General features: G+C 45.9%; 2 protein-coding genes and 1 long non-coding RNA gene across 4 annotated transcripts; 2 read left to right on the top strand and 1 right to left on the bottom strand.

Annotated features, from left to right (window-relative positions):
• Positions 1–2,524: 2,524 nt before the first annotated feature.
• Positions 2,525–4,961, top strand: LOC144106927 (uncharacterized). The gene is made up of 5 exons (XR_013309162.1): positions 2,525–2,713; positions 3,808–3,852; positions 4,401–4,478; positions 4,636–4,698; positions 4,812–4,961. It is a non-coding gene; the product is annotated as an uncharacterized LOC144106927 (long non-coding RNA).
• Positions 4,962–6,267: 1,306 nt separating this feature from the next.
• Positions 6,268–14,705, top strand: LOC144108836 (uncharacterized). Of its 2 annotated transcripts, XM_077642025.1 has the most exons (12): positions 6,295–6,661; positions 8,150–8,246; positions 8,872–8,892; positions 8,979–8,999; positions 10,005–10,055; positions 10,318–10,407; positions 10,511–10,573; positions 11,202–11,342; positions 11,737–11,802; positions 12,461–12,541; positions 13,421–13,486; positions 14,488–14,705. In XM_077642025.1, the coding sequence occupies exons 2-12, from the start codon at positions 8,171–8,173 to the stop codon at positions 14,637–14,639; spliced, it is 828 nt and encodes a 275-aa protein (XP_077498151.1). In that variant the 5' UTR covers positions 6,295–6,661; positions 8,150–8,170; the 3' UTR covers positions 14,640–14,705. The 2 variants fall into 2 exon arrangements, with proteins under 2 accessions (XP_077498152.1, XP_077498151.1); XM_077642026.1 differs by lacking the exon at positions 11,202–11,342 and having other exon boundaries at positions 6,268–6,661.
• A 2,395-nt stretch (positions 14,706–17,100) lies between these two features.
• On the bottom strand, positions 17,101–20,578 carry LOC144106810 (uncharacterized). The gene is made up of 3 exons (XM_077639753.1): positions 20,487–20,578; positions 19,239–19,263; positions 17,101–18,704 (listed from the first exon to the last, which is right to left on the bottom strand). The coding sequence occupies exons 1-3, from the start codon at positions 20,523–20,525 to the stop codon at positions 17,194–17,196; spliced, it is 1,575 nt and encodes a 524-aa protein (XP_077495879.1). The 5' UTR covers positions 20,526–20,578; the 3' UTR covers positions 17,101–17,193.
• Positions 20,579–23,386: the final 2,808 nt, after the last annotated feature.

Here is a 23,386-nt window from a genome sequence, read left to right as displayed (position 1 = left end):
ACTAGCAGTGCCCAAAAAGGTGTGCGGCCCAGGGAAAGCCGCAAAAGGTTAATGCCCGATTTCTCGGCTCTGGCTGAATCGAATTATTTCTCCTTTTTCATGCAGCCTTCAGGAATCTAAGCGCACATATCAGTTCAGTTCAGTTTATTACCTTAAATTTCCCCGTAGGGGTCATTACATAAGGGGTGGGGTTTTATACAAGAAAAAAACATCTCGTGACAAGTAATTATTTAACAAATTGGTCATTTAAGAGCAGTGAAAACGAAGATGGGCACGTGGTAGCAGCGATGGCTGGAGAAAGGCCATTCCAGTCTGTGGCGGTTCGGTAGAAAAAGGAAGTAGTGAATGTATAGCGGTTCGAGCTCGTGGGCGCGCAACTTGAAACTGATGGCTGGTGCGGTGGGATATGTGGGACGCTGCTGTGATGCATATGGTGCTTGATTAAGGGAAGAAAAGAAGAACTTGTGATAAAAAGACCGGCTGGCAATGCACCATCGACAAGAGAGCGTTGACAAGCGGATTCTGATTTTAAAGAAGAAACGCTGACGTCGTAAGAGTATAGGGAGTGAATGAATCGTGTAGCGCGATTTGGAACAGATTCTAATGAGTCGATGAGATATGATTGACGCGGGTTGCAAATGGGCGAGGCGTATTCGAGTTTCGGCCTAACAAGTGTCTTGTGCGCGAGTAGCTTAACATGTGCCGAGGCGTTTCGTAAGTGACGTTTCAGAAAGCCTAAGGTTTTATTAGATTCCGAGATAATATTGGCAACGTGTTTGCGCCAAGACAGATCTTGAGAGAGGGTTACACCTAGGTATTTATAAGATTGGACTAGCTCTAGTGGCGTGTTAGCGATAGTGTAAAGGAAGATAGTGCAAAGGGCTGCGACGCCGAGGGAAGTACATGCATTTATATTTAGTGGCGTTTAGGTTCATAATCAAATTCCTGCATGATTCAAACACACTGTTAAGATCAGACTGCAGAGCTGATTGGTGAGAGGCGTTACTGACAGTACGGTAGATGACGCAGTCGTCTGCAAACATGCGTATATTAGAGGAGACACTGTGAGTTAAGTCGTTTATACATATTAGAAACAACAGTGGACCAAGGACGGCCCCTCGATGGACGCCAGAAGTTACCGGAAGGGGGCCAGACAAGGACCATTTGCGAACGATTAGTAAAAAATTCTTCAATCCAGTTTAGAATGTTAGGGTCTAGGTTTAGCAGTTGAAGTTTTAAAAGGAAGTGACGGTGAGATACTTTACCGAATGCTTTAGCAAAATCTTTAAATACCACGTCAGTTTGTATGTTCGAGTCAAGATTGACATGCAAGTCATGAATGAAAAGTGTCAGTTGCGTTTCGCAAGAAAAATCCTTTCGGAAACCATGTTGTGAGGGGTTAAAAAAGTGATTCGCGTCAAGGAAGGTAATGATTTGAGAAAAGATGACATGTTCCATGATCTTACATGGTACGCTTGCATGGTACAGAGAAAGCTGTTATACCTTCGGTTTAGCCGTTTAATCCTGCATTTGACCGTGGAATATACAAAGTCAAATAAGAAAAATCCTAACCGTGCTCATGCCAATAAGCGAAATCTGATCTGGCCACAAGTCGCCTCCCACCCTTCATCGCAGAAAGAGAAATTCCCCTCTCCCCTAAACATGAAGAGGGGTATTTAACTCTCTTCCTTTCCCATCTGCTGCAGTTGACACGGGGCAATTGAAGTGGATTTAATCGGATCGAATTATTTCTATTAAAACTGAATTAATTTAGATTAAGTAAATTAATTAAATCCACTACTTAACGTAGGCCTTCCGGCTGATTCTGTAGATTTGACGGTAGAATGCAGACGTACAATGCTAAAAGAAAGCTACAGGAGCTTTCGCTCTAAAAAAAAGGTGCCAAATCTGCTTTCCGTCTCTTTCATCGAATTTGTTTAGACTACTTGTAGTCAACAGTAAATCAATAAAATGAGGTAGTTTGGGCACCTTTGGCGCATACTTACCTCTCACCTTTGGCGCATACTTACCTCTCACGCACTCGTTTTCAGGAGTGCACAATGCTCACCTTGGTTTCATTTCTTTCATTTGTTTGTACCAATTAAGTTTCTTCATCAGTGTCAGGTTTCTTCCGCCGTTCTTGTCTTGTAAATAGCCCGAGGCAAGCACTGAACTCTCTCCTTTCTCTCCCATAGAATAAAGAGTAAAAAGTTTGGCATGAGCGGGCGTTGGTGAATGGTACTTTTATAAAATTTCTCACGGATATCTCGCGCAGCGTAGAGGTTATGCTCAAAACAGATCCTCGATCAAGACGACTTTCGCGACAGGTATGAGCACGAGGACAGAGTCTAACGTGAGCTCGAGGCAGTAACGGCGCATCGACGACTGTTCCCGATGACACAGGTGGTTTTCGCATTTTTTATGAGCGCCGCAGGAGCGGAACGCATTTAGTTGCTCTTTTATTTATTAGTGCCCACGGTGTCGGTTTACGACGCAACAGCGAGGGAAGCTTTTTTCTTTTTGTTTCTTCTTCTTCCTGTCTCAGCTCGTGCTACGGGCCTTGCATGCCTTCCGACGCCTGCTGACCGAGCGGGAAACAACTTGAGTTGGTGGTGTCACAACTGCTTCACAGATCTGAATCACCGCGCCATGGGCCGCCGTCTTCAAGCGCGGCTTTGGTGGCTCTGCATTGCATCCATTGTTTGCCTACATGGTGAGTGTGACTTACAGTGGGTGTAAGACTGGGGCGAGCTTAGCGTATTACTGCGGGTACCTGCTCTAACGCAGCGAAATGCCGACAAGGAACTAAAGGCACAGTTGCATGCTCAGTAGTTCCCTGTCACCACTCCCAAAAGCACTTCGGAAAGGTTCCCGGCTGCCGCCGCCTGCATTTGCAGTCTAGTGCAGCGTTCCTGGGGTGCTACATGGTCATCGTGGGTGTTACAAACTTCTCTGCGAGGCATATTTTTCCTGTTTGGGGATTGAACAATTTGGAAGGGGGTTTCCCGGCTTCTTTCAAATGTAATTGTGGTTGCGTGGTTTCTCGCAGAACCCTATGAAGTTAGCATGTATGCGTGTGTGTGTGCGCATGTAGGTGCTTGGTTTGCAGCTGCATGACGAGCCTCGGCCCCACGGCCCCGAGCACAAGTGTGGGCACACACCAACGCCGCACGTCCTTTGAACTATGCGTGGTATGTCTCTCTCCTTTCAGCCACAGAGGACAACTTGAGTGCTTCGCTGACATTGGTCAGTTGTCGCACACCCCTGTATCCACTGGAACACGACAAACCCGAATGCATTTCTTAAAGCTGGTTGGTTTCTGAGAACGCTTGGAGTTTTTACCAGCACGGAAAGTTGAGAGTGGACGTTATGCACTTCTCCTCTCTTGTTTTCTTTTGGGCATATTTATCCGCCGTCCTTATGTTTAAGGCGCCAAAGGAGATATGCGTGTGGCTAACGCCTTGTCTTCCCTCCCATTTCCTTGTCTTTGGTCAGCTCTGTGCAATGTACTTTAGCCAGTAAGTGAAAGAGCGGCTATGTGGCTATCTTACGGTTGTTAACAGTGTGTTCACATGGAGCCTTTGCTTTCCCGAGAACGGCTGCATTACGTTCATTCCATGGCTGACCCAATGAAGGGTGGCCGGAACCAAAGGTTTTCACGCGGCTCGGATCCCTACATCTGTTAATGCGAAAATGGATATTTGCATGCAGGTGCGCAAGGTACTACTTACCTGGCCAGGATCTTAACGATAAGGCGAAGAGCATGAATACTACTGGTCTCTCTGATTTTTTGTCTTTGCTTTCCAGTCATACGGAGATGCTCGGCTGAAGAGCGGGAAAAAAGAAACATTGGTTAGTGACGATTTTTTTCTTACTTTGTTACCGCAAAAAACACTAGGAACAGCACCTATTAGGAAAACGAAAATATGAAAGAAGGGTTTTCGCTGAAAAAAAAATTTAGTGAATTCAAAAACTTCTGTTTGTCTACGCCTTCTACAAAGCTCGGCTGTGAGCGGTTATCAAGTCTTTAAACTAACCAGCATCTAAGTTTGGAAGTAACCCTCCTGAAATAAAAAAAGTTTCTGTGCTTTAGTGAAGTAGCAGTCACCATTCTACGTGCCTGGCGCCCAATACCCTTGAATTCAGAAACCTGCGGCCTCAGAAAGTTTGCAGATTGCAGTCTTGAATTTTCCTCTCCCCTTTACATGACTCGCATCTTGCTTAAAATGAAATTTTTCTTTGATAAAGGGTTACCGTCGACTCATTGCCACTTTCAACATTATTTCTGTGGCTAAGTGTGCGGAGCGCTTGCGCTCATTAAAGCTATCTCGACGGTTGCACGATGACGACAAAATAGGTCTGTTTCGTGGTTCATCCCCCCCCCCTCCAATTTCTCTCAGCGGAAAATCCAGGTTCCCTCATTGACGCTAACAAGATATCGAGAGTACTCTCGGACATCGCCACAGCGGGAAAGACTGGTAAGTTTTAGTGGATTTTAGTGAAGTTGTAGTTAAAGACATGGGCAGCAGCACGTAGGCTTTAGGTTGACGCTTTTCAATTTTGTTTTATTAGCGCGAACTACACAGGAAAGTTTGATTACTACCAAGTGCCGTTTTAATTTTGCCGTACTTTCAGTCAAAGATGCTCTGTCCAAGGCGTGGCAGAGCTTGTCCAAGCTCAAGATTTTTCACCGAAAAAGTAAGACCACCAAGTGTTGCAACATACGATATCGTTGTAAATCCTGTTTTGAATAAGAGAGCATATATATACCGCAAGTTACCGCATTTCACCCCCCCCCCCCTTTGTTTCAGACAAGAAAGTGATGGACCCCACACTGGCAACAGGCCCTTAAACCAAAGAAAGATATAATAAAATTCAAGGAGGTTACAACAGTGTTTAAGCCTCTTCATTGCTTACGCTGGGTTATTCGCCAGAGGGTGTACTGGTGTCCCCATAAGTTTAAAACAAACTACGCAGGTACTGCGTTCAGAGTTTTACGTGGTATCGTTTCAACCGGATTTGTAACTGCCGAGTGTTGAAATTTTCCACCCTGAGTGCCTCTTACTAGGATACGAGAAATTTACGTTGCCAGTATAATATAAACAAAACGCTCCGAGACGCGACACTTCCCGGGAACGGGAAGGAAGGTGCTTTCAGCAAGAATTAAGGTAGAAGCTTAAGTAGCCGAAGGAATTGACTGTTCATGGGCGCACTTTACCATGGTTCGGTTCCTAGCTGGCAGCAGCAATTTGAGGGGTTCCGTCTCAAGTTTAAAAAGTACGTTTTTCCGCATGATTTTCGCCATACAGACAACGCTTGCTGAGACAAAAACGTTAGAATTATCTGGCTCAGTTTTCAAAAAAAAATATGTTTCGGGTTTTGTCAGGATTGTTCTCACATAGGTGCTGGCCGTATTGTTGCGCTTCTAAATGTCAACCTCCGCACATGTATTGCATTCACAACGCCTTCTCATCTAGTTTAACATGCTATAACGTAAAATATTTCGCTAATGAAAGCCTATCTTTTCCGTAAGAAGCTTCGTCTGCAAAAATGTATGCCGACAAAGCCTTTTCAGTACATGTGAGCACGTGTTGCGGAGTTTGCAAGTAATATACTTGAGAAAATGCAGGTTCCAGATAGGCACTTTCTACGTGCACTGCAACTTCTCATGAAAATAAGATCGTTTCAAACCCTCAAAATGTGCAACCTCCACCGTCATCAGAAAGGGGAGTTTGTTTTTATTCTCTTCCTTCGCTCCTGTTGTCCTATTAAAAAAAAAAGAAAAGTAGGAAACACTATCCACAGTGGAAATACGTGCAATATACGCCCACTTTGTCGAAAAATATCGGCAGAAACAACCAAAACCAGGCGCTGCTTTATAAAGCTATGCGCAAAAAGACGTTAAGAAGTTTGCGAGAATGTAATCGCGAGATTATTAGCGCAGCCTTCGCTACACGAAAAAAAAACACGTCTTTTGCGCACTTTACTTCCACCGGGCGGATGCACCTAAAGAGCTCTGAAAGAAAATCACAGCGGCCAGATTTCACGATCCGACGTGTTTCACGGCGAGGAATAACCGTGTTCCAGGCTACTTTCCCCAATACTCCCCCTTCTTCTGCTTCCATCGCCTTGCTTGCAGCGTGTCAAACTCCGCGAATCACTCACTCTTCGGGGTATTGGATCGGCAACGAACGGCGCCGTTCTGACTGACTGGGGGTGGTTTGGCCGTGAAACGAGCGGCGCGCGCTCGCGTCACGGGTCTCCCGGCGGCGTGCCGCGGGGCCATATATTTCTCTCCGGTTTCGGTCAAGCTGTGTTCGTGATCTACTGTTCCTAGCCACCAGCTGCGGCCCGACACGAACTTATTCCCAGAAACATCGGCGCGGCCCTTCCGTTGGCCGGCCAGACCCCTCTCACGCGGCAGACCGCTCTTCTCTTTAATTTTTACTTTGTTTCCTTCATTGTTCCTCTCTATTATCTTTCGCACCCCCCCTCGGAGGCACCCCGTAGCTGTTGTGCGGCGTGTCAACTTTACAAAGTTTCCTCGGTTAATGAGGGCGCTCAGCCGGCCCGCAGCTCTTAATTAGCTTCTCCTCTCCTCCGGCGATGGCGCTACTGTAACAAGGAACGGCGCCCGCGACAGGTTTGACTCTCGGCGAAGGTAAGCCTTGTTTATGCCTTCCGCAGCTTTCTCTTAGGAGAAGCCGACGCTGTATGCGTGGACGCTGGCGGATGATTTGGGGAAGCGGAAGTCGGGGCCTGGCGTCATGTCTTTCGTCTTGTCGCCCGCGATAACTCATAACGTGACCGCGAGGGGCGCAGACAGCTGTAAAAACGGTGCCCAGCATGTCAGGGCTTGCATATGCCTGCGTTTTTTTTAAATATTGTTATTGTTGTAAAAAAAAAACAAAAAACGTCGAAAGTGTAAAGTTCAAAAGATAGTAAAAACGTTAAAGGATGCGCGAACTTTTCCAGTTGAATTATTCCCAGGCTGGTGATTGGTGCGTACGTGGAAATGAAAGGCACAGTAAGTGTATCACTCAGAGAGGACACCTGGACCAGGTCGTTAGGAAAGGTATGAAGGGAAGGAGGGGGAGGTCTGAAATGAGGGAGAGAAAAAGAGGCGCGGTAGTGGAGGGCTCCGATCTATTTTTGGTCACTTGGGATTCTTTAGCGTGCGCTGACATCGCACAGGCCCCGAGCGTTTTTACACTTAGTATCCATCGAAATACAGCCACAGCGGCTGGGATTCGATTCTGCGACCTAGTTTTCAGAAGCTGAAGCTTCGAGTGGCGCGGTCTGCGGCCTCGTTCCCTGCCAAGCCCCATGTGTGCTGTTGCATGCCCATAAAATTTTGTGTCTGCCAGGGATGTCCTTGCTTTTCAATTGCATAATCCGGCAGGAATGTCTGCTAATTTTTTCTTCCTGAAAGGCTCTGCACGCTGGTTGGGAGTCACAAATGTTTGTTGTTTCTATGCCAATTCGGTTGGCCTCTTAAATGCTAGTGCAATTACGATTTCTGCCGCTTGAATTTCGCCAGTCCGGATTGTTGCTACGCACACCAAGAGCACCTGGATAGGAACCTGCAGTTATCCACGCCAAACTCAAGCGGGTAAATGATTACGTACATTTAACTTTAAAGAAAACTACCGCTGCCCGAGAAAACACTCAACAGGGAACACAGGCCGGCACCTAACCCAACTTAGCAAGATACCATGCAATTTGGCCAGAGATATACGATAGCCTATGCCTGCAATGCGGAGAGGTCTCTCACCTCTACCACGCAGCCTGGGCATGTAGCAAGGCAAACTCATCAGTACTGAGGAAAACAGGAGGAGCCTTGAGCAGCGGGAGGCGGTAGTGGCCAGCTAGGACCTCTCGACCCAGCTCCAGCTTGTGAAGAGGGTCTGGCGGACAGCAACCACCCTTGGACTCCCGGACCTGGAAGAATCCCCCAAAGAGATCAATAAAATGTTTCTCTCTCAAAAGTTCAACATGATACTCGGTTTTAAAACGACACTATATTCGTGCAATGTCGAGCCTCGCATTCTCTAACGCATGAGGCTTTGTTTTGATGCAAGCGCCGCACACTTAATGCAACGAAAATGTGATCATGGTCATACAGGGTTATCTTCTCCTTTCCGTCTAGTCTGAGAGAACTTGCCCAGAAATGCACCTTCGACTGCTGTCCGCCTTCGTGTGGCTGACCATGATGTGCACTCACGCGAGATCCAATGGGTTCACAGGTGAGTTTCGCCGAATGGATGTATGGAGTGGTCGACTTCATTTCGCGTATTAATCCCACCTTGGCTCGACGACGATTTTTGTTTCTGCTAAGCAATCGCATCAAACTGTCATTGCATCAAACAGAAAAGTGCCCTTGAGCTGTATCTATTACAGTCGGATATAGCACTGAATAACGAACCTGTAAATAGCCCTCGAAGTGGGTCCTCCAACCACTGGCATCGGCCTATTGTCATGACATTGTGGTCAACCGCCTTGCACCTCCTGGCAGGCTACTGCTGGAGGCCATAGCAGTTGCAAGGGGTTTTCACCGTGACGTCATGACAATAAGACGGCGCCATTGGTTGGTGGGCCTCCTTTGAGCCCCTACTTCGCTGCTTCGTTCTTGGGCTTAGACGACTACAGAAGTTCTTATAAGAAGTCACGCCGCGCACATTTGGTTGTCAGGAATGAAGATCATTACTTGTTGGTTTGTTTGTTTTTTCAAAGTTGTGAATTTGTTTTACCTTCTTTTTTCATTCGTACGCACTGTTGCTTTCCGGTCTGCAAAAATACTGGTGATATAAATGGCAAGTACCCGAAGTGGCTTTACGGTTATCACCTGTGTTATGGTTCTTTCTGTTGCAGATGAAGATATTGTGCCAAATGGTAACTATGCAAGACGCACGAGACTTCGGGGATTATATTACCTCTCTTGGCCAAATTGTTTCAGTGAAACACTCTTTCCTTCGCAGATTTTGATGATCTGTCTGACGGTAAGATTTTTCTTAAAGTTCATGTATAACGTTTAATGGCAAGAAATGTTGTTTGCCGAGGCGCCCAAACAAACTGTACTGCATTATTTGCCCATATTAATGTGTGAAACAGTATCGTACGCTCTGGGCGCATGAGATCAGAAAAATCATTTCCTTTAAAAGAAGTACTTTATTCCTTTGTCTTGCGAGTAGAGAAGTCGCCTGCCCTAGTGTTTCACACTGCATGTTTGCCACAGTCGTTACCTGGATTAACAAGTAAGGAAGGTTCGCCGCTTATCTAATTTAATGCTTTTCTTGTTCGATTCTCTGCTATTATATCATGGACCAACGCACGCACGGAAAACTCGGCGCATAAAGGAGAACAGTACAGTGGAAACTATTTTTGGAACATCCTGCCAGCTGAAGTGAAAAATGAAGTGCTTTTTTTTCAGTTTTAAAGCTCTCCTAAGCGGCCACTTTGTGTTGAGTTATTTTACATCTATTATAGCCTATTATTGAACAGTTAACACAGTCACCCACGGGACTAAGGCGTCTCCCAGAGACCTATCGGAATAAAAAAAGGTCATTGGAAGGTCACTCAAAGTCACCGAGGCATGAGTTTTCCCGCAAATCTTCTAGAGTATACATCTACACAGAGGCTTACGTCTGAACACGCGTGTTTAGCGGTAGATTAAGGAAAAGTTCCAGACGCTACCCTCACGTATAAAAGCACCACTTCCAGACTGCTGTATCTTATTACGAGAAGACAGTAGGACATTCCTCCCATTCGATGCGCTCCTACCCTTTAATTTCCACATCGTTACCCTCATTTTTGTTTCATTTCTGCTGTAATAATAGCATGTCTGCGCACAGCTATAATTTTTGCCGCTATCAGGCATTGAAAATTGAAGCTATTTTCTAGTGGTGGATAGAGCATAATTGAATTAATATGACATCAAGAATTGCTAAAGAGTGGAAACAACGCAAATAACTTTCGAAGCTTATGTATTACATTTTCTTTTTCAGAAAAGACCATTCAAATCTTGGCTGGTCACGGCAGCAGAGCATCACCTTTTGGTGTGTGTGCGACTACTCTTATGCGCGCTGTTCTCTCTACGATGGCACTGTAAAGCTCCGATTTACAGTTCTCAACGATGAGCAGGAAACAACCTAACATTTTATTAGAACTGTTCTAAGTATACCCATGTCTAATCTTACCCTTCAATTTAATATTAGTAACATTCAATATCAACACAGTGCATAATGTCTGAGGTTGATTATGCGACTGGTTATGTCCTAAAATTGCGTTAATTGGTGTCTTCAAGTCGCACTTACAAAGTTTCCAGGGGCAGAGCGTACTTGGACAAATTCCAGAGGATTCTGACCGATCAGGAAGTTCCGCGAAGAGTTGAGTCGCAGATTATGAGAGGTAAGCTGTGCCATATGCTCTATATCGCGTATACCACGTCTAACCAAGTCACAAGGAATGTAGAACAATGTGAGCATTTTGTCTCGAACTTTGAGAATTTCAGCTGAAGCCTGGAAGGGAATTTCCAGCATGGCTAAGCTCCGCAGGCTACACATTGTCAGAATGAGTAAGCATTTCACGTTTGTTACTTGTCACCGTGAAAACCTAGTCACGCTCTGCTTATGTAAACCACAGTTTGTTATCCTAGTTATCCACCGATCATTAATCTCAGAACTATTTTGCTCTTCAGAAGTTTGCAATGGACGATGGACTTGAAAACAAGTTTTAATTGTGATGAACTAACAACTCGATCCAATCAATCAATCAATCAATCAATCAATCAATCAATCAATCAATCAATCAATCAATCAATCAATCAATCAAATAATTGGTTAATTCCGGGCATTCTTGAAATAGAAATGAGCGGTTGTGTCCATAATTCCTGCTTTCATGGCATCTCATAGATTCGACGACTCTGCTTTTCTCAACTCTTCTCAGCAGCCTCGCAGCATAAAATGAAGCAGTTTTAAAAATCACGCACTAAACATTTCTTTCCAGCTACTAGCTAGTCCCTTTTGATAATCGCGGCCGGGCCATTCTGTGCCGCTAGAACTTCTCACGTTTGACCGCAGATCCTACCTTACAGTATACTTCCACCTGTGCTGCCTACTGCAGTAGCCTTTGTGGCCAGTCCGTGTGCCCCTTGCGACCGAAAACGAGAAAGACTTATGAAACGGCGCAATTTCATTTCCCAGATTCTCGGAATCGCTACCTGCGCTTCGGTGAGGCCATCTGCCAGTTCATTCGGAAGATATCTCCTCTCGCGGTCAGGAGAATGTCTTCACTGAAGGACGACGACCGGATTGGGACAGCCAATAAGATCATCAATATTATCGGTGCGTTCGCGTAACATAGCTATGCTGTTTTCCAGCGACCTTTGTGCAAACAGGGTCAAGTGAAAGAGAGCTGTGTGCCGAAGAGAGCAGGATGTTATCGGCGTACGCTCACAGGTGTCAAAAAATGATAAGCCAGAAAGAGTGGAGCGCAACAACAAGAACAGCAACAAAGAAAAGTGGGACTGCTGATTTAAATGTTATTATAAATATTTGTGGGGATGCCATTGTTCTTTCGAGAAACAAAAGGAAAAGCCTTCAGCATTGAGAGAAGGCTGAGTTTACTAAAGCATAAAAAGAAAGCGTTGGGATGCCGGGTGCGCTGCTGTCAATGATTTGACGAAATACAGCAGAAAAGTGAAAATAACATCGTTTATTTGTCTTGATTATTACGCAGGGTCCATGCTGCACCATCAGACCGCATGCAGCCAGTCTTTAAAGCGCGGCAAGCGAAGAGAAGCCGGTAACGTACTGTTACAGAACCAATAATTTTAGACCAGTTACAGATGATGTAGCTGCTGGAGTAAAATACCCCTATCTCACGGACACCATTTCACTAGCCTGTCGCTTGGCACGGGAGCGGAAAAAAAGCAGTAAGGTAGTTAAAGCAGTGTAGCTAAAAAAGTAATACAGGTAAGCCGTCTCCCTCTCACAGCAACGCTTCAAAGTGCTTCAAAAGAAGACTATCATCATTGGATAACAGGCAGTGCAGCGCTTACAAGCACAGCGCAAGAGTGTAAGGAATGTTTGTACGACTTGTAATTTTTTAAACATTTTTTATTCGTGTTTAAAGTTGTCGGCATCCACAACATTCCTCCGGGAAAACAAATAGAGTGCACCATCCCACTCCAGAGCACAAAATACACGTAACAGCAAGTTTTGTCGCGTTATACGGAACTCTAAGCCGAGACTTTCGCCACTCTATGGTAGTCACGTTATACTAAGGCAACTGCGATGGAGCACGGCAACGCTTGAGTGCGTACACATATACTGCTAAGCTCTTTTACATTCTGGGAATTTTCCTGAACCTCTAGGACTGGTCTGATCAAAGGGAAACAAATCCCACTATCGATAAATTTGCCACTGTCATTTTCATGCATAAATTCGTTCATTTTTTACAGGCCCGGCGAGCACCACTGAGGGGGTAACGGCAACATCGGAGGCATTTCCGAATCAAACCGCTACGACGACGACAGAGGACGGTGCGTTCGCTTGAAGTGCTCCTTAAGCCTCGCTGCGTTACGGTGAAGTTTCACCAGTCATGGTGCAAATTCTGTCGCTGTTCGCTACAACAAAAAACTGAACGTGCAGTCACTGAATAGTTCTCTGTTTTTGTGCATATTCTATGCATGAATTTGTAGCAATACTCTATGCTCTCTCATGTACATCACTCACCCGCTGACAGTCGCTAGGTCACTTATTCATTCTGTCAAGGAGGTTCTTGCAACGAGGAAGAAAGTATATTCTGATTGCGGGCGTTCGTGCTGCAGCTCAATATCGTCGAATATTTATTCTCCGAATAATGAGAGTAAAAAAGTAGAAGAAGTGTACCATCTGAGTGTCATAATTTCTGGTATACACCCAGCACCTGCTGTGCAGTACGCAGGGCTCAATTTCTGGTGAGAGTTTTACTAGATTGTCTACACCCGGTGCATAGACCGTACGATCAAGGTGTGCAAACGGCGCATAAGAATGAATGCGCAAATGCAGCGCAAGAACTAAAAGAATCAAGAATGAAGAATTAGCGTTGGGATTTCATGCCATATTCAGCGACATATAAAAAAGAACTCTTTATAGTAAGCACCAATAGATATTCCGGAAGGCTCAAAATTTCAGCTAAACATGTGCAGCTGGCGGACTTTATACCGAAAATACAGTACTTTAGTGTATTCATATGAAGTATCCTGATCGATAAAGCCGTCCATATTAACACTACGAGGAATTATCTTCGTCGAGAGAGTTTTTCCATCACAGAGAATTCCTAGAGCAAGGTTGGTTATCTCATGTCTTCTCGGCGCTATTATAGGCTTTTCAGGAACATAGACTTACTGCGCTTTTTATAAACTTTTGCATTCACGCAGAATTCCTCGAAGATGATCGAGCTGAGATATCCATATCCACGTTCCTCAAGGCGGCTCAAAAGCTAGGTGAGGTGACACGTACACTGACTACTTACACTTTTCATCACTTTAGCGTGTTGTGTTGCCGTTCAACAACTTAGGAAGGTTTTAGTTAGCTCATTTTGCAGTACAAGCAATTCGATAAAAACGTGTTGATAATGCAGGCTTGCTTCTTAAACCCTAATTATGGCTAAACAATTAGCGCATCGTCGTTTGGGATGCTGACCTTTGCTGACCAAACAGTGGATGTTCAATGCACTGTGCCTTGATATAAAGAGCGAACAACAATTATTTTCATAAATGATGCGGTTGGGTCAAAGACACAGGAGCAACATAACTTCCACAAACTTTTGTTGCGATTTCTGCAAATACTGTCACATTACTGTAAGGCTTAATGAAAGCAATTACTAAAACTTTTGCGAATGACCTTATTTATTTCGTTTTCTATTGTTTGCACAGTGCCTGGTTGTTAATGTTCTTTGTCTTCGTAAAACTTGTATTCATTTTGGCTCTTTCTCTAATCATTCGGGGAGTCAGATGGCGCCCTTATCGTTTGAAACTAGACGAAATAAATTCCGCTGCGAAGTGACACCTGTCGCAGTACCAAAATTTAGAGGGAGGTGTAAAACTAATACGTCAATAGCCAGCATGAATGCTGCTCTACACCCTAACCTAGCGCTGTATATGTGCCACATGCAACGAGGTCTATCACAGTTCCTAGCTTGTCAACTAAAGCAAGTAGCTTGCCGCTTAAATACTGCACATGCTAAATGTTCAGAGGTCAAACTCCAGGTGGCAAAAAATGCAGTTGCAAGGATATACTTAATAGCGGTTTCGATAAGCGTCCTGCTGAGCTCCGAAAATTTTTACGGCGTCGTGATGCGTTTCGGAGGTCAATCATAATTCCCAGCATTCCGGTGCCTTACTACATGTCTTGCCTTGCTAATAGCAAGTCACGTGGTGTGGTTTGCCTGCCGTTAGTTGCAGCGTGAGCTTCACTTTGCTGACTTAGACATTTTGTGTTTCAGAGTCGGTGCATTCTTCTCTCCACGACTACATCGTCTACAAGTGCAACGTGGAAAACGATGTGATCAAGGTTCTAGAAGGATTTCTGAAAATTATTTACTTCGGCGACTATCACAGGTTTATAAATATGATCGAAGAGTTTTTTGGGCGCTGACAGTGCTTGTATCGAAATATTGCCATTCAAAATTTTCTTTCAAACAGTAATAAATTTTTTCAAAGCATGTTTGTTTGTTTCAGTGGAGCTTCATTGATGTACTATATGACAAGACACTGTCCGCTGAAAAAAATATCAGTAAAACGCTCTGATATATATTTTAGGAATTACTGATGCTTTCTGCTACAGTAGTACGGCTTCACTGACTGAAATATTGTCACATCTGTCCGGCTCTGTGGCTCAGAATAGCGCCGTTCTACTCCCTACCATCCACAGACAAATGGCCTTACAGAGCGCCTCAAACGGATACTCATCAATATGAGTTCCACGCATGTATAGCGTCCGACCACAAGAACTGAGACGCCGTCTTGCCCTTTGTGACGTACGCCTTTAACACCGCTAAGCATGATGTAACCGGTTATTCTCCTTTCTTTCATGCACGCTCACCGCAAACCTTCCTCGACACCGTTCTTCCACACTCCGTACACGATGACACTTTCGTTTCGAAACACCTGTGCCTCGCTGAGGAAGCCCGTCGTCTTGCTAGTCTGCGCACCATCACATCCCAAGACCGTTCCAAGGTCCGATACGACGCAGCTCCTGTTGCAGTCACCTACGAAGCGGGAGATCTCGTGTGTCTGGACGCCATTACGAAGCCAGAGCTTCTACCAGAAGTTCTCGGGGTGCTCCGCCGTTGATCCTGATGATCGTGGCCGTGAAGCGTAACGCTACAACTAAAATTCGCAGTCTCTTCAAGAGTCTGTCGCAGACCGATCAGGTAAAGCCAGGCGGGTTGATGTTGAATTGAAGCTCAAACACCGCAGGGCCGCCACCGAGATTCACCTGACTCTTGCGTCCTGCCCAACTAGACTGAACTGAATGGCGGCGCCCGGGGTGGTGGTGCGAGGTCCCTGTGAGACAACCGTGTGATACAAGCTGAACATGAAACTAAGTGGATTATATGGAAATGATGAGGGAACATCCGAGTAGCGCCACGGTATTTAGGTGCATTAGCACTTATAGTGGGCATGCTTGCATTTTGCCCTTGTGTGTCTAAATCCGGCTTTGTGGCAGGCTGGTCACCTGCCCACCGGCTGGTGGGCCACCTGTCACCTGCCGAGTGGGTTAAATGCAACCTGCTATGGTAGCAGTTCAATTATTCGCGAGAGGTTGCTCGGGGAGAGCAACTGGGCCTCAACTCAACCCAAGTCCCACCGCTGGCAGCTCCTGTCAGCAGTTCAGTGGCGCGTCGCTTAACCGCTGCACCAGGAGCGGTAGGAGGACTCCCAGGAATCTATAAATGTAGAGAATGACCAGTTCCGCATATATGGTCATTCACATGTTATTGATATCCGAACAACTGCCTTCCGTGAACATTGGATGTGAACACCAGAAGTGAAGTGAAAGCCGAAGCGCTGGCGCACCTAATTCACATGTGGCCTAACTACTCAAATCGATCATAATCTGTTTTTTTTTGCTTTCCATCTCAGCCTAGGAGTTTCTTTCAACCCGGCAAATTTTCCAGTGTGTTCCCCTGGCGTTCCATTCAAAGTATTTTGACGCGAGCGCGTTCCAGGATCGTTTTGTCGGGGACCCTTCCCGTCTGTTTCCCAGGCACGAGCCTCAATTCCTCCTCCAAGTAAGAGCTTATGATGGGCCATGCAAAATGCATTGGCTCTGCTTGCTGCCGCAGTTGTGATCGAGGCAAGTTACAGGGTGAACCCTCTTCATCACGTTCAAACGCTTCTCTTATGCCTCTTCGTCATCGGCGTCTGAGGGCACGTGCGGTACGTGGTGTTCATGTGAGAGTGGAGGTAAACTTAAAGAGCCCTGTCTGTGTCTGTATAAACCAATCAAACGTCGCTGATAGCAGCCCTGATAGCAGCCACATTCTAGACTAGGTTGCTATGGCAACCTCAGGACGCCATACGGCTTCTGGGTGAATATGAACTCCTGTTGACATCCACATGATGTTAGTGTACAGTGCTTCTATAGAAGAAGCACTGTACACTAACAGCACTTCTATAGAAGAAGTACTGTGGAAAACATGCGCAAAAGTCTTACGGGTGCACAAATATGCACTCAGCCCACCTTCTGTTCATAGAATGGAAGGAACTTTTTTCTTTGTAGCAGCTACTTCAGCTAGTTTCATTATGGCGGCAGTCATAATAATGTGCGGCTTTTTCATGTATCACATCAGAAGTGCCGGTGAACACCTTATGCTCTAGAATAAAACATAACGTTGTTCTTGATTTTCAATGCTGTTTGAGAAACTTAATTGATCTCTGAAAATGCTGTTGCGCTTCCCCGGAGTCCGCTCTTGTAATACATCCAGAACCAATTTTTCTTCTTTGTTCTTCTCAGGCTGGATATAATGGCACAACAGTTGCAGCCTAGTACCAAACTCGCCATGACTCAGGCTTTTAGTCGCTGTGTCGCATATGGCCAAGTAATGGAAGAATTATTACATGAACTAATAATTTTATTATTGTTTAAGCACCAAAACTAGTCTTTGCACTGGCTCACAACAACAATCTATCCACGTTTTCTGGGGTTAACGGCCACCCAACTGTTGAGCTGCGGCCTGTTGGAAAGACTGCTGGGCAGCAGCCTGTTGAACGAGAGCGCCCTTGACGGCTCCCTTAAGAGCTCCCTGTACTTGGCCGGATTGTTGCTGTGCAAGAAGAGCGCCCTTGATGGCTCCCTTGACCTGTGAGGCTTGCTGTTGCTGAAGAAGGCCACCCTTGATTGCTCCCTTAATGGCTCCCTTCACTTGAGAGGCTTGTTGCTGTTGAAGGAGACCTCCCTTGATGGCACCCTTGATGGCTCCCTTGACCTGTGAGGCTTGCTGCTGCTGAAGAAGGCCACCCTTGATTGCTCCCTTAATAGCTCCCTTTACTTGAGAAGCTTGTTGCTGCTGGAGAAGAGCTCCCTTGATGGCACCCTTAAGAGCTCCCTGCACTTGGCCGGATTGTTGCTGAGCAAGAAGAGCTCCCTTGATAGCTCCCTTGACCTGTGAGGCTTGCTGTTGCTGAAGAAGGCCACCCTTGATGGCGCCCTTAATGGCTCCCTTGACTTGAGAGGCTTGTTGCTGTTGAAGGAGACCTCCCTTGATGGCACCCTTAAGAGCTCCCTGCACTTGGCCGGATTGTTGCTGGGCAAGAAGAGCGCCCTTGATGGCTCCCTTGACCTGTGAAGCTTGCTGTTGCTGAAGAAGACCACCCTTGATAGCTCCCTTAATGGCTCCCTTGACTTGAGATGCTTGTTGCTGCTGAAGGAGACCTCCCTTGATGGCGCCCTTAAGAGCTCCTTGCACTTGGCCGGATTGTTGCTGGGCGAGAAGGGCTCCCTTGATGGCTCCCTTGACCTGTGAGGCTTGCTGCTGCTGAAGAAGGCCACCCTTGATAGCTCCCTTAATGGCTCCCTTTACTTGAGAAGCTTGCTGCTGCTGTAGAAGAGCTCCCTTGATGGCACCCTTAAGAGCTCCCTGGACTTGGCCGGATTGCTGTTGTGCAAGAAGAGCGCCCTTGATGGCTCCCTTGACCTGTGAAGCTTGTTGTTGCTGAAGAAGGCCGCCCTTGATTGCTCCCTTAATGGCTCCCTTGACTTGAGAGGCTTGTTGCTGCTGAAGGAGACCTCCCTTGATGGCACCCTTAAGAGCTCCTTGCACTTGGCCGGACTGTTGCTGGGCAAGAAGAGCGCCCTTGATGGCTCCCTTGACCTGTGAAGCTTGCTGTTGCTGAAGAAGGCCACCCTTGATGGCACCCTTAATGGCTCCCTTGACTTGTGAGGCTTGTTGCTGCTGAAGAAGAGCTCCCTTGATGGCACCCTTAAGAGCTCCTTGTACTTGGCCGGATTGTTGCTGGGCAAGAAGAGCTCCCTTGATGGCTCCCTTGACCTGTGAGGCTTGCTGTTGCTGAAGAAGGCCACCCTTGATGGCACCCTTAATGGCTCCCTTTACTTGTGAAGCTTGTTGCTGCTGGAGAAGAGCTCCCTTGATAGCGCCCTTAGTTTGCTGCTGGAACTGTCTTTCTTCTTCCCGTGCTTGTTCGCTAAGATGCCGACCTGTTTGAGAAGTACGCCAGAAAACTTTGTGGTTACTGATTTAATACTGAAGAGTAACTATATGTGTGTTCAGGAAGTTATATTAGCTAATTAAAAGTAATAGAAGCAGCCACAGAAAGCCAAAGAACATGAAATAAGTTCTAAAGCCAGATAATAGAAGCTAAGGTTGAATAGCGTGCCGAATATTTTCCTTTTACTGCTAATATTTCTGCACAATTAAAACTCATGTTGCAAGCACAGCATCTCCGCAATTCATCAGTAATGTTTAAGTTGTGTGAATAGTGATGAGCAGGAAATTTTTATACCAGCGACGCATGCCATTTCTTTCTTTCTACATATTTTTCATGCAAGTTCCACTGAACACCGCACTCCCAGTACTCTCAAGTATGATAATTAAGTCCACTATATCGAAAAGGGTACAGGGTGTTCGAATTGACCGCTGAAGACAAGAAAAAGAGCGTACAAGTTAACACATGAGCATTATTTTCTTTGGTAAGACCGTCTTAACTATGCAGAATAGAACTCGTATCTTACCCTCAACAAGCAAGCAGGCGAAAAGCTGCAAGAGATAAAAAGAAAAAAAATCTTAACTGAGGACAAGCAAACTTCAAGTAGCTTACATCACTGCATTTAGAGAAATTCAAAAATTGAGAAAACTTGAGAGTCATTAACTGTGTCTACGGCATTTCAGAGATGTCCTTGTTTACGATGTGTCTGCATGGTCAAGCGCTTGCGATATCGGATCCGAAAACAATGTAATATTTACTAGTATACGTAGTTACTTAAAATGCTTGCTAGTTATGCTAACAGTCCTTCATTCCGCACCGATACACGCGATAGTAATGACGGCAAATGACACTAAGCCCTCGACGAGCCACTCAGAGATGAAGGCACCCAATTGGTACGCCTTATTGGTGCGATTAACTTTGCCATTACCACACCTGGCATAGCGTAGATATCTCGAATATCTGGCGTTGATCCGTTTTGAGTTAGTGTAGTACTTTATGGTTTGGAATTATCTGTTTGAAGACGCTTGCGAAGAATCAGTAGAGTTAGTCGACGTGAGCTCTGTTTGGCCATGACATGTAGTTTTTGATCCTGCAGTAATTTTAGAAACCAAAATAAACGTCAATCATCAATTTCTTACTGCCAGTAGAGGTACCTCGGATTCCCAAGCCATCAGAACAACTTGCGCAGCCCGAACTAGCTCCTCATCGCCTATTACATTTGCACGCCTGCATAACGATTCCTGCTCCACCCTACACTACAAACCAGAAAAAGCTAAGAGTGGCATAAGGGTTAATCCCTTGGAAGGGGTTACGCATTCATAAGTATTAGTCCATGAAGCGATCGACGCGTACTTCTTCAGAGAACAGTTCGAATGGTTTCGCCAGCACCGTTAGTCTCTGCAAGGACTGACCGTCCGTCGTAAAGTCTAAGTGCTGCAGTTAGGGCCATTTTACCAAGTTTTAGATTAGAGTGATAACACTCATACAATCCGGTACTGCTCACACAAAACCACCCTACCTCAGCATTTCTTTACCTTCCAGCTCGCAACTGCCCTATGCCGTGAGACAACTGGTTCGCTTTTAAGAAGTCCCATCGTTCCAGCACATACCAGGAAATTCTTATCGAGTGCGCCTAAGCTATCTCGGCTTCCTAACGCAGGACTTGCTGTTCCAGTTAAGATGCTTCCTCTCTCCGTCTGGCGTGCTCTGCTAGCAGGGAACAGCGGACTCGCAGCGACCACTTGACGAAGCTCCAAGTATAACTCATGCTTACCGCAGCGGCTACAGCCAAGGGCAGGGCGTGGATCCTCATCTTGGCTACTCTGGCGCTTTCTGCTTGCCTGAGAGTGATGCTGCTGTGCTGGGGACCGGCCAAGATATACCCACCGCGCAGCTGAGGGGCGTGACCCAGAAGCTGCCGTTGGAACTTGCGCATTTGATTCGTGGCGGCCGTTTTACTGCCTTCCGACAGCGGTCCTTACGTGTCCCTCTGGGAGCTGCCTGCCATAAACTTGCCGCCGCGGTCGTCCATAAATCTCCCGATCACAAGATGGGATCCCGGGTACTCGAGGGCTATTAATGCCGAATCGGATTTAATGTGCTGCCTGCCCAGGGGAAAAAGAAAACAAGTGGCAGAAAACAGACGAATCGAGCCCGGGACCTCAGTTTACGGCCCAGGGCGTAAGCTAGACGTCGGCTTGTGATGTGGCCTCTGCTATCTTTTTTGCTTGTTGTTTGGATGAGCAAAATAAAGAATGATTAACGGCGTTGGACGCGAAACCGGGAGACCCTAGGGTGCACGGCGCCTAAGCCCAAGCTTGCATGTCGCCAAGCAGCGGAAGTTGGCTATGGCAGCAAGATGGCTGGCGCTACCAGCGGTGACGCCAATTGTTGACGCGAAGATTGCGCGCGTAAAGGGTATGTACGTTTCCCTCCCACATGCTGTACCACGGATCGTCAATGTTGAACTTGTGGGAAAACCAAACTTCGTTCGCCAGTAATGACGCAGTCCGCTCAACTAATCCAGGTCGAATTATAAGCAATGGACTGACGAGTGTGAGAAGGTCAGGAATTCTAGTAAGACCGCTTAAGAGTAGTAAACGTAAGCCCATTCAGTACAGCACATAATTGCAGCTTCTTGCATATTACGTCTAAACTTTAAAAAGCAAAAACAAGCAGCATCTAATCTAAAGAAAGCTCTAGCAAGTCAGGGAACTCCAGTATGGTCTGAAAGATATTAGAAGCCACTGAAAGCCTAGCCAGTGCGCGAGAACGCAAAAAGAAAGTGCAGTAATGCCCCTACCTTCCGGGACACAACTGTAAATGTAATCCCGTTTACAAAAATATGCGTGCTTCCTTTTCGCAGATTGTCCCAGTATCAACAAAAATGAAGACGCCAGTTCTGGTCAACTGGAAACTGAAGTGCAACTTAGTTCTTTTGCATGTAATTCGCACATAAATCGTAACAACCGAGTGAATCAGGTAATTCCATTCCTTTATCAAGAACTACATGGATACAGCTTAAAAAGGGAGGAGAAAGGTAATTACGATTGGTTACAATGCCAGAAGTACATTGTAAAATGACACGGTCGGGGTCATGGTCATGCGTAGTCATGGCCACGACGGTGGCATGTGTGCAACGTACTTTGAAAAATTGCTCATGTGCAGCTTCTCAGAATATGTTCCCAAATAAAAGGACAACATATTTTGCGCCTTGTCAAGGTGGCAGCTTCACACATCAGTGGCAACTCTTTTTTAGACGTCATTCATGTATTTCAATGGCGAGCATGACTTAAACAGCTCTAATGGTGCACCTTTTGAGTGCAGAATTTTGTGTGCCGGTTTTTGTCCCCCGCTCCTGTACTCAGTGGTCTGCGCGTGCAGGTCACTACAATATGAAAGGAAGGAAAGTTCTGAGCATTCAGTTATTGAATACTTTCAAACTACATGTGACAAGCAAACTTTTTTTCTGTTTTGTAACTAGTTTTCCTCTTCGCGAAAGCCATTTGTAACTTAAGAGGATAAATAATCAAGAAATTCGCCTTTTTGCGCAAACAGTTTGTTCCTTTTCAAGTTTGAGGGACCTGCACATATGAAGGTGCAGTATCAATTCAGTGGAGAGAGTTCCCTCAGCTTTTATGTGGTTCAGGCAAGCCTGGAATCAGCACACCGAAGGGCAAACTGTGTGCGTCGATGAAATCGCACGCATAACGTCGTGTAAGGGACACTAAACGGGAATACTAAATCCATCTAGATTGATATATTCCGGCCCCAAGATTTAAAATTTTCCTTCTTACAGAGGTTGAAGCTGAAGTTGGATAACAAGACTGAGGGCGCCTGCCCCTCGGGAGTTCCGGTAAGGCGCGCCTGGTGAAGTGAATTATTCGCTGGCCTCGATTAGCTCATCATTTGCACGTGTAACCTAAAGAGGAAGGGTAGTACCTTCGAAATAGGAAAACAGCGCAGTGAGTGCTATTCAGACGCTTCGCATGACACCTCCCCGGCCTACGCGAAGCCTTCGTGCGCAGCAGCTTGAGAAGCACGAGCCAAGCACGTGTCCTTAGCGGCGTTCGCCTTCTTTCGCGAACGGTGAAGGTGCCAATCGCGTGAATGACGAAGAAGTGAGCTTCAGTGCTAACAATATAGTGGCGCTATCTATCGATATATCTCTCAACAATGCCAGTGTGTCTGGCGGGGAAGGTGGTTTGGTTGTCGTTCGTTTTCTACGATTGGCCGCGATAATAGCTCTTTTATTTGATCCGCCGAAAGAGTGATGTAAATTAGATGGAACAGCTCCGCTATATTGTGCGGGTGTAACAGGCAGAAGAAATCGCCAGCATCATTTGCGATTTTCTTAGCAACACAGTCACCTTTTTGAGCGCAGAAAAAGAGGTAGGGCCTCAGAGACTAGTTTAGCGCTCTAGCATAGCTTTCTGTTTTTGCAAAATTTTTATGTCCCCTTTTCAAGGCCTACCTGCCGCAGATGTCTTCTAGAGTAGGGTAGAATGCACTGCAATTTGTTTCTCCATTACTGTCGACTAAAACGTAGATTTTATTGGTTTAGTTCCGTTCATAGGCTTTTACGTATCAAAGCGACACAGGCTATGAGGGTCATGAGGACCCTACTCGACACGAGCGCTCTGTCGTCCTGTGTTCCTTCTTTGCCCCGTATTG

This window comes from Amblyomma americanum, chromosome 10 (genome assembly GCF_052857255.1).
Source record: "Amblyomma americanum isolate KBUSLIRL-KWMA chromosome 10, ASM5285725v1, whole genome shotgun sequence".
NCBI lineage: Eukaryota > Metazoa > Arthropoda > Arachnida > Ixodida > Ixodidae > Amblyomma > Amblyomma americanum.
This window is presented reverse-complemented; position numbering and strand designations above follow the sequence as displayed.

What these genes read in the sequence shown, in the direction of transcription:
- LOC144106810 (XM_077639753.1), bottom strand. Translation starts at nt 20,525, where the DNA reads ATGAGGATCCACGCCCTGCCCTTGGCTGTAGCCGCTGCG. An exon ending in CCTTGGCTGTAGCCGCTGCG is followed by an intron (nt 19,264 to 20,486) that starts GTAAGCATGAGT and finishes TATCTCTTGCAG; the next exon opens with CTTTTCGCCTGCTTGCTTGT. An exon ending in CGCCTGCTTGCTTGTTGAGG is followed by an intron (nt 18,705 to 19,238) that starts GTAAGATACGAG and finishes CTTCTCAAACAG; the next exon opens with GTCGGCATCTTAGCGAACAA.
- LOC144108836 (XM_077642025.1), top strand. Translation starts at nt 8,171, where the DNA reads ATGCACCTTCGACTGCTGTCCGCCTTCGTGTGGCTGACCATGATGTGC. An exon ending in GAGATCCAATGGGTTCACAG is followed by an intron (nt 8,247 to 8,871) that starts GTGAGTTTCGCC and finishes TTTCTGTTGCAG; the next exon opens with ATGAAGATATTGTGCCAAAT. An exon ending in CGGCAAGCGAAGAGAAGCCG is followed by an intron (nt 11,803 to 12,460) that starts GTAACGTACTGT and finishes CATTTTTTACAG; the next exon opens with GCCCGGCGAGCACCACTGAG.